The sequence below is a fragment of the Danio aesculapii genome, chromosome 21 (genome assembly GCF_903798145.1).
Source record: "Danio aesculapii chromosome 21, fDanAes4.1, whole genome shotgun sequence".
In the NCBI taxonomy this organism is placed as follows: Eukaryota; Metazoa; Chordata; class Actinopteri; order Cypriniformes; family Danionidae; genus Danio; species Danio aesculapii.
Genome location: NC_079455.1, coordinates 32,736,043 through 32,746,791, shown reverse-complemented (window position 1 = coordinate 32,746,791; position 10,749 = coordinate 32,736,043). Strand labels below are relative to the sequence as shown.

At 31.6% G+C, this 10,749-nt stretch overlaps 1 protein-coding gene across 1 annotated transcript in view; it reads left to right on the top strand.

Moving 5' to 3' along the window:
- Window positions 1-1,419: 1,419 nt before the first annotated feature.
- The window catches only part of si:ch211-282j22.3 (ER degradation-enhancing alpha-mannosidase-like protein 3), a 32,752-nt gene continuing 23,422 nt past the window's right edge, over window positions 1,420-10,749 (top strand). The window contains exons 1-6 of the mRNA XM_056446171.1: window positions 1,420-2,014; window positions 5,066-5,111; window positions 6,110-6,210; window positions 9,389-9,428; window positions 9,570-9,682; window positions 9,855-10,008. Coding sequence (XP_056302146.1) covers window positions 1,869-2,014; window positions 5,066-5,111; window positions 6,110-6,210; window positions 9,389-9,428; window positions 9,570-9,682; window positions 9,855-10,008 — 600 coding nt within the window. The 5' untranslated portion in view covers window positions 1,420-1,868. The remainder of the gene's footprint in view (window positions 2,015-5,065; window positions 5,112-6,109; window positions 6,211-9,388; window positions 9,429-9,569; window positions 9,683-9,854; window positions 10,009-10,749) is intronic.

Sequence of the window (10,749 nt, the reverse complement as noted above, 5' to 3'; positions counted from 1 at the left end):
GTAAATAGTTCGAGGCAAACTATCATTACTTAAGTTAACCTACATATATGCTTTATTTAAAACAGGTACTGTTAAATAAATCTTATTAATAATAAAATAGTTGTAAATAAATTAAAAACTATTAATGGTTTTTACTGAGCATTGAATAAGAACTAATTATACAACAAAAGCTAATAAAAAACGAAGTTTGAAACAGAAACAGAGTTTGTTGTTGTAAATAAGTTATATTGATTACATATTATATATATTATTTACATAATGCTTTAAGCGTATTATAACAGCTTGTTGCCCAGTGATGAGCAAAGTTATTTGGCAAAATTAATGTTAAAGTGAGCGGCGTTCATCTAGGTCCATTTGCGATAGCATCCTCCTAATGGATATTGGATAAGATGAAATGACCAAGCATCCAGCCCGAAATATACAACTATCTCATAAACTCTAAGTGATTTTTACAAGAGAGAAGTTAATGGCCTGCAAGTCTTCGGATGCCTACAATGTTGTTCTGTGTGCAAGAAATAATGTTCCATGATTACCAGATTCAAAACTTTGTAGTGCTAAAAACCGAAGTTCTGCCTAGCCAAAGACAAGGAAAGAGGATGGAAGTGTACAAGGCCTGGGGAATAATCATCAACAAGCAAAACTGCATTCTGACAGCAAACCACCTGTACGGCAGGGTATGTGAACTTACACTTCAGCATTCAGTGTCGGCAGTTCAATTAACCATATTTAACTGTTTTTGCTGAAATCATTTATGTAGTGTGTGCGTGTGTGTGTGCGTGTGCGTGTGTGTGTGTGTGTGTGTGTGCGCGCGTGCGTGTGTAATTACTTTGTAATAAAATAAATAATGAAACTTTTAAAAGTTTATGCTACAATTTTGACTGCTTTTGTCATGAATGTCGAAATGTTACATATTGGTTTTGCTGATTAAAATTTACGTTATTAATAAAGTATTTTGCCAATAAAATTATTACAATTACTATATATTCTATATTATTATTATTGGGGGGTTGCTTTTGGATAAAATACATAAAAATACAAAATAATACAATAATTACAGAATACAATACATTAGAATATAGTTATTAAAGAAATTATAATACAACAGAACGATGCCAAATGTTATGTGAAATAAATATGTCGCTGTCTTAAACTCGTGCTTTTGTCTGATATTAATATATTTTAATGAACTGCATACAAACAGACCAACAAACAATAACAATAATAAATATATTTATTTAGCCTACTATTTTGGCTCATTATAAAATAAATACATTTGTAAAAAATCTGCAACACATTTATATTTTCCCCATATTATAAATGATATCGGATTATATGAATGATATTAGATTTTAATACGATCAGAAAAGCTTTTCTGTTTGCTAAACGCTGTGTTCGACGGCACACAGTGATTACATCATCAGCTCGCGCCCGGATATGGCTGATCAGTCGGCTAGTGAAACTAGTGAAATGAGGGGATAAATCTAGGTGGGATGGAGGTTACGAGGAGCTGGACCGAGTCATTGCGACAGGATATACATCCAGAAATATCAAGAGGATCTAAAGAGATCAAAAGTAGTGCTAATAAACGCATTTGTGAGGAAGTTTGCTAGTTAGCCGCCGTTAGCTCGACAGGTAAACAATCTTCTTTAGGCCGGTGTTGTAAATAAACAACTGTCTGTCGCTTTTAGCCAAAGCACTCACATACTTGATTCCAATATTGTGGAGATTGTTAAAGAGGTTAATTGATGCAGGACTGTCAACGAACTGCAAAGGACAATATAAAGACGCGATGAAACATTGCCAGGCCTGTTAAGTCAGGTCGTTATTACTGTACTAAAAGGGTTTGGTCGATTTTAAAGTGGCTTAAAATGGGGAGAAACTGGATTAGAAGAGAAACACGGACTTGTGGTGGGCTTGTCGTGACTTTGGGAGCTTTGGTCATCTCCTGTCTTTTGGCAGAAGTCAGTGGTCACGATGGACAAGCGATGACAGCAGAGGAAAAGTCCGAAATCAGGTGAGTTTATGTTGAGGTAAAGTTGGTTTTATACTCGCACATTCGTACTTTCTCTTTAATAATATAATTTCTGAAAAAAACAAACATTCTTTGCTAATTCTAAATCAATTGTAAAATATGCTGGGTTCCACACAATCGATATGAGTTGTGACAACATAAAGGAATTAATCTAATTTATTAGATTTTGGAGATTTAAGTTGATTGAACGTGAAACTATTAAGTTGTCTCAAAAAAACTTGGAAGAACTTAAAAAGAATTTTGTTGTAAATAAGTTGCTTGAGCAAGCAGCAAACCACATTTTTTGAGTGTAGGGAAATCATATTTGAGCAATTCCATGCAGATATCAACCTTGCCTTGAAAAATCCTCTTGATTAGCATTGTTTCTTTTGGGTTGTGCAGTTTAATTCACAGAATTTCTACAAAGTATATTGTAAACCCACAGACTTTTTTTCGTCACATCCATAACACATGTTTATTTTTTCCATTTAAAATTTTCATCTTAAATATAGTTTTGTTTTTTTGGAAAATCTAAACCGATGTTTCAATATAATGTTAACATCTTCTTTCTATGTCAGTTTATGTTTGGAATTTTTATTGCAGATGTCACATCCATAATGCTGGAATTGCTTATTTGCAGCCAATGTCTATCACAGTACAACTAACAGTCAATTAAACAGTGCTAATCTTGTTTTAAAGCCATTCTTGTGTGCTAAGACCGATTATTCAAAGTAGCATGGTAAACAATAAAGGAACAGTGTCAGAAGTTAACATTTCTAACGAATGTCTAAAGACTGATGGTAGTTCATATAATAATCATGTTAGTAGGTATGGCTACTATTAATATGTGCATAGGTCAAGCTGTTTTAACATTTAATCTATCAAACATCCAAGTAGATTTTTTTCATATTACTGATACTTATTTTTACGTTATTAGCTACTAGTGCCTGTTCTTTATACCTTAAGTACAAGTGCCTTTTTTAAGAGCTACTGTACTATACTGTTAGATATTCAGTCAAAGATTTCTTTACAATTTGAAATGTTGTGCAACTTATAGTTTTAAGCGGGAGAAAAACCTGTACTGTATTTTATTTAATAAAGATTTTGTGCAGTTGTTATTTTTTGAGCAGCTGTTTATTTGTAAACAGGTAGGGAAACCCCTGTGTTTGAATTATATTTTGCTCAAAAATTGTTTTAACTCCTGTTTAAGGTCTCAAGTAACCATTTATGAGAAAATACCGGATATATGTCGTATACCGTCATTCCTCCTAAAAATACAGAGATATGATTTTTTGCCCACATCGCCCAGCCCTATAACTAGTAATAACTGATTATTTTTATTGACAAATTCCAATAAAAGTTGATAACTAAAATCAACTAGCGATTAATCACATCCAAAATAAAAGTTTGTTTCGGCATTATATATATATATATATATATATATATATGTATGTATGTATATGTGTGTGTGTGTGTGTGTGTACTGTATGTATTTATTATGTTTATATTAATACACACTTGCATGCATATATTTGAGATGTTCATTTACATTTAGATAAAAAATATATATTTATATGAAGCAAATTATATATAAATGTAAATATCTATGCAAAAAAAATTGTAAAGTCTTGTTTTTAGGTATGTGTGTGTATTATATATACATAATAAATATATATAATGCAATACTTTTGTTTTGGATGCGACTAATCTCTGCCCAGCAAAATACCAAAAATAACCCAGCAAAATTTCTGCCCAGCAAAATTACCGAAAATAATAAAAACTAAAAGTAAAAATTTTAAATTTACTAGTATTTCTTTAAAAGGTGTATCTACGCACTAGCATCTAATAAATAAGTATTAGCACCACTTAATGGAAAATATATAATATCTAAAAAAATGGTACTAATAGCATGAAAATGGATACTAGTATGGTTTATAAAGTAAATATTGTAATGACTTGCCTTTATGTGTACATTTAAGATTATGTTTTCAATTTATATTTGATGACTTTTGATTCCAACCCTTTATTCAAACAAAGAAATTGCTTAAATTGTGAGAGACGACATAGTACTATAATGTCTTATGCAGTTGGCAAACATTACCCTCTACTTTAATTACATGTCATTTTGGTTTTGTCTGACACTAATTATGTTATTACACCGATTATATGTTCTGAACTTGTAAATCCATAGATGAGCTCATTGTTTCAGCGTCTTTGTTCTGTTTGAGCTGGGAGAGGATTGCTGCAGAACACAATGATGTTGACAAAAAACCCTGAATTGTTCAGTTTGCTGTCATGATATTTCTTGTGTTAAACCACTGAGGTGTGGCCTGTTCACAAATGGTGTGGATGTACAGTATGTTTTGTGTGTCAGGTATAGTAATGTCACGATTTCTGGTTTCAAGGTAAACCACAGTAAATATTCTGTCTGTTAGTATTACCTTTATCATTAAATACTTAAAGTAAAAACAAATAGCATTTCTGAAATGATGTTTTTTTTTCTTATGCAAAGACAATTTTATTAATTTAAGACTGAGCTTGTATATTATATTGTTAAATATTTCAGGGTGGTTTATTTATTTGATCAAAATTACAGCAAAACATATCACAAGAATTTATAATAAATAATATTAAAGTTTAAAGTAACTTTTTTTTTCCTCTGGCCTTTAATATCACCTGATTCTTCAGGAGTCATTGTATTATGCCTATTTGCTGCTCAAGATAGATTTTATTTTTGTGCAAACCATGACACATTTGATCAATATTCTTTAATCAATACAAACTTCAAAACAACAGTATTTACTTAAAACTATATAAATGTATTCATGGATGCTCCTGATCAAACTACTGCATTTTTATGCTGAATAAAAGCATACCATTTTTTTGAGGGGGAAAAAGTGTGTCTTGAAATGTCTTTGCACATTATACGTCTATGTGCATGCATACATCACATTAAATAGCACTGAATGAACTAATGTTTTTTTTTTGTTCTTGTTGTTGTTTTCTTAGGCTTTTCCCAGTGAAAAGTAACTAATACACAAATTTGTTTTTTAGGGACCAAATACTAGAGATGTTTGATCATGCCTATAACAGTTACATGGTGAGTCAATCCCCAAATTCCTCAACTGTTTATTATAATTTACAAATAGTTCTAAATGATTGTCTTTCTGATGATTTATAATTATTTTGTAAAATCTGAATTGATTGTTTTTCATCTGACCAAATAACTGCTGTTATAAATGATTGCTTAAAGGTGACATTTGATGCCCTTTTTTCACAAGTTGATATGAATCTTTATGAAAAAGTCTATATCTTATTTGGTTGTAATTTTTTTAATTATAGAGTAAATAAAAAAATAAAATAGCCCAAAGTAAATCTCAGCCTTAAAGGGATAGTTCACTCAAAAAATTTTAATTAACTCACTTTTTATTTTCTCTTAAGTGGTTATAAACCTTTATTAGTTTGTTTCTTTTGTTGAACACAAAAGAAGATATTTTGATGAATGCTGGAAACCTGTAACCATTGACCTCCATAGCAGGACAAACAAATGCTGTGGAAGTCAGTGGTTACAGAATTCCAGTATTCTTCAAAATATCTTCTTTTGTGTTCAGCAGAACTAGCTATTTATGTCAAAACTGGCATCAGTCAAGTGATGGCACATATTTATAACAAGCTGGGCTGTGAGAAAATATATTTTACTCCGGTCATTTTTTTGAAGCGAATATATTTTTTTATTATTATTATTATTATTTTATTATTTTTTTTAACACTGTTAATGCAAATACAGTTTTATAGTTTTTAGCTTATATTAAAAGCGTTATAATTTATATCTGTAGTATATTTTTCCTTCCCATGATAATTGCCATAGTAGATAGCATGGAGTTAAACACAAATAAACAAATATAAAAATCTGGCTGCATGTTTTGTTTTTGTAAGCTGGCAGACACTGCAGAAATTTCATAGAAAAACTAAATTTACAAAAGATAAAAAAGGTCAAGGAATGTCACCTTTAATTCTAGTAATGGTTATTGTACCTCTTGTTTTTCATGTTAGAATTGTTTGATAAGACCATTTTTTTCCCCATCCAACCTCTGTCAGGACTATGCCTACCCTGCAGATGAGTTGATGCCACTCAGCTGTAGAGGAAGAGTCCGAGGGCTGGAACCCAATCGAGGAGACGTTGATGACTCTCTAGGAAAGTGAGTCAAGCTGTTACATTTTACCCGTTTCATTCCGTTTTTAATTTAAGGGCTCTTTTTATGCTTTTTTAGTGCATAATTATTAGCATTAAAAAATGTGCAAAATTGCATTTAAAAAAACGTAGTCGCTCCAAAAAGAATTATTCTCAATATTCATACGCACTGTTTGTGAAGTCCCTCAAATCAAATGCACAAATGGTTATGATTATAATTTTTTTTTCACATGCACATTGTAATATGTTTCTGTGTATATGCTTTGTGTTTAGAAAACCAGGGGCCTCATGTATCAACACTGCGAACGCACAAAAACTTTGTGTACGCTAGATTTCACGCTCGCTTTTGGATTGACTAATGATGAAGTGAACGTGAGAATGTGACAATTTTTTACTGTGTACGCACATTTACAGCTTTGTGCGTACGCAATGTTTTAGTAAGATTTCAACGCAAGTCTTCGTACATGAGGCCCCAGGAGTTTAAACTGACAAAACTTTAAAACACACAAATATTTATTTGTTTGATATTAGAGTAATGGGGGATGTTCTTTAAAGACTTTTTTAGTTAAACATTCAGCTATATTCTTGGGACATTTTAGTTTGATTATATATTATAAAGAAAAACATTTTAAAAAATGATGATTTTTTTTTTTTTTTATCGAAACTTTAAATTATTTGTTGCACGTGAGCCTTGTAATGACACACAACAAGGGCCAGACAGAATCTGTGGACATTTTTTGCTATTTCTGCACAGAATTTTGTAAAAAAAAAAAAATTGCTGAATGATTTTTGGAGTAAACATGGAAGAAAAAATAATACATTTGTAATTGTCATTTAAGGTTTACAATGCAAATCTAATTAGTAGGGATGCTCTGATCAATCAGCCAGAGATCGGTATCGGCCGATAATCACATTTCATGACTCGTTCGGAACTCGCCAATCTGGCTGATCTCATGAACCAATCATAGGTGTTTGTTTATGAGTTTACAAGCAGAGAAAATGCACATGCACTCATCAGCAATGCTATAACAGGTTCAGAGGTGAATGAATTATGATTGAATAATGCGTGAATTATTATTTCTTTTATATTTCCCAAATGATGTTTAACAGAGCAATGAAAATTTTCACAGTATGTCTGATAATATTTTTTCTTCTGGAGAAAGTCTTATTTGCTTTATTTTGGCTAGAATAAAAGCAGTTTTTATTTAAAAAAAATCATTATAAGGACAATATTATTAGCCCCTTTAAGCTATTTTTTCCCGATATTCTACAGAACAAACCATCATTAAACAATGACTTGCCTAATTACCCTAACCTGCCAAGACTACCTAATTAACCTAGTTAAGCTTTGAAATGTCACTTTAAGCTGTATAGAAGTGTCTTGAAAAATATCTAGTAAAATATTAATTACTGTCATCATGGCAAAGATAAAAAATAAATCAGTTACTAGAAATGAGTTACTATTGTTACTTAAAACTATTATGTTTAGAAATGTGTTGAAAAAATCTCTCCATTGAACAGAAATTAGGGAAAAAAATAAACGGGGGATAATAATTCTGACCTCAACTGTACATGCATCATATATTGTAAAATTTATCAAATAGAGTTTATACATATGAATATGATGACATGTATCTTATATTTATGAGGTCCAATGGAAATTTGATGAATGGGCTACTTTGAAGTGATGAATAGGCTACTTTATGATAATAGTTTTAAGTACAGCAGTTTTCCTTTTACTTTTTAAGAACAGAGCTGTTTTTAATTTACTTTTAAAAGCACATTTTAATTTAAACATTGACATTTTATTACTTTTTACCTGTAAGCACAGTACAGTGTTAATGTTCAAAGTATTTATGATGTTTAAAGTGGCTGACAATAATAAATATTCATAATAAGAAGAATTAATCTGCCACGCTTTTAAACTGTGCAGTGCTGTAGCTGCTTAATTAGGCCTACTATACTACTATATTTCAATACTGGTCATTATGGTGGTACTTGGAGAGACAATTTTTTTCTGAGGTGGTACTTAATGAGAAAAGTCTGAGAACCACTGTTCTAAGCTTTATAAATTGTTAGGTTAAATGAATAGTGCAGTAAAGAACATCCCGCTCTCTCATAGAGCTGCTATGACTGTCCGGAGCTGTGATCAGAGCTGCTATCAAGAGTTGGAGATGAGCAAATATGTTTTTAATGGTCTCTCATGTATTTAGGCCTTTTTACAAGAACTGGAAGTTCTGTGTTTTTGATAATATTACAAGTTCACTAAAGCCTGGCTGGAAATATTAATCAAGTATTGTTTACTTATTTAATAATATAACTTTTCCTAATATAGGCCTAGTCATTGCAATAAACAGTCGTTTATAGGCCTATTTCCTTTTAGTAAAGAATAATTAATAGATATACATTTTTACTTTTTATGCATCAAAAAAAGCCTACACTCTAAACTTTTACTTCATTGAGACATGTTGACTTCTTCTTCCATCATTTGCAGTGTTTCTAAATTGCATTGTTACTCATTTCTTACCATTTTTTAAACATGTTTTATCTATTATTTTCTGTAAACCTGCATCTGACCGTTACAAGTCCACACTAAATGGTCGTGTTTAAAGGAATCTATGCAACATCCTTCATTTATTCTCTTAGGTAAGGAGAGATCTCCACTTAAGTATCATATTTGGAGGGAAAATCTGCTTTAGGCATTATAAAGCTTGAAGCATTAGAGTTGGTACTTGGTATCAGCCGATCACCATGACAAGCAGTCAGTACTTGGTATTAGCTGCAAAAATCCTGATTGGAGCATCCCTGCTAATTAGATCCACTTGTTTTGTAAACAAAGCAATCTCATGGAGTATATCCACTAAAAAGACAGAAAATATTACTTTTACAAACTGTATTGTAAAGAAACCTTATAAACATTTGCACATTAGCCTGTAAAACTACTGAAGTTAATATAAAACGGAATAAAAAAAATTATACACATGTTTAGGTGTAAAAATGGGCTAAAAATCTGTGGATTTCTGGGTGCACAGATTCCGTTTGGGCCTACACATGACTCATATGATAACTAGTCAGTTTGCTGTACTGACTTGAAAATATTAATTAGACATTTGATCTCTTTTTCCATTAGGTTTCTATTTTGATTCTTTGTTCCATTAATCACAAACTGTCTTCTCTCTTTACAGGTTCTCTCTAACCTTAATAGACACTTTAGATACACTTGTGGTGAGTTTAATCTAGTCAGATTTGATAGAAGTAAAACATCAAAATGTATTTAATGAAAAACACTAGTGCAGCCAGATATTTTATATACAGGAAAGTGCTAAACATCTAATCCAAATGTGTGTGTGTGTGTGTTTTGAACAGTTGTTAAACAAACTGAATGAGTTTGAGGAAGCTGTGAAAAAGATCGTGAGAGACGTCAGACTGGACAATGACATCGTCGTCTCTGTTTTTGAGACCAATATCCGTGTGCTCGGGTATGGATCATGACGTTTTTGTTTCTTTTGGATCTTTTTAAAATCACACACTGCAAACTAATAATTAAGATCTTGGGCCCAGTTTTGGCTATATTGTTCAAGTTGATTGTTTTCAAGGGTGTCCATTGAGAAGCGCATCCCTGATTAAAGCTCTTGAATCCTGTTCTTGTAGTGGTTTGTTGGGTGCACATGTGATGGCTGATGTTTTGAAGCAGCGTGGAGAGAGAATGCAGTGGTACAGAGATGAACTGCTACACATGGCCAAAGAGCTAGGGTACCGCCTGCTGCCTGCCTTTAACACCACCAGTGGCCTTCCTTATCCTCGGGTAACATTATTATTATTATTATTATTTATTTTTTATTATTATTATTATTATTATTATTATTATTATTATTTGAAGGTAACATTATACTCTGAGATTCAGAGTATTTGACAAACTGATTAAAATAACATTTAAACTGATTTATCTTTAGTTTGGATTTATTTCAATGACAAAAAAAAAAATTACATTAAAAATAATTACTATTGAATAATTAAAAACTAAGCCAAACATAAACCATGTTGACACAAGGGTTTTAGGAGAGTGTATTGAATAAAATAAAAACATTTAGCATGTACATTTGATCACAAATGCAACAAACAATATTGTTGTGAAATCTTAATACAAGATTTTAAAAAATTATTCATTTTAATATATTATATACTCCAATCTATTACTGTAATGATTAAGCTGAATGTTCAATATCATAATGCCAGACTAGTGTAATGATCCTTCAGAAGTCGTTCTAGTACACAAGAATCAAACTCAGAGTAGCAGCTCTGCACAGTTTAGTTCCGACCCTAATTAAACACACCTGATCTAATTAAATGAGTGCTTTAGTCGTGTTTGAAACCGTACTTTAAAACCTACAGGTAAGTGTGTTAAACCAGGGTTGGAACTAAACTGTACAGGGCTGTGGCCCTCCAGGTACTGAGTTTGACACCCCTGCTCTAGTATGTTTCTTTAGTGCCACATTTGATAGCTTAATGCGTTCTTGTTAAATAAAATGTAATATTCTTGTTTTAA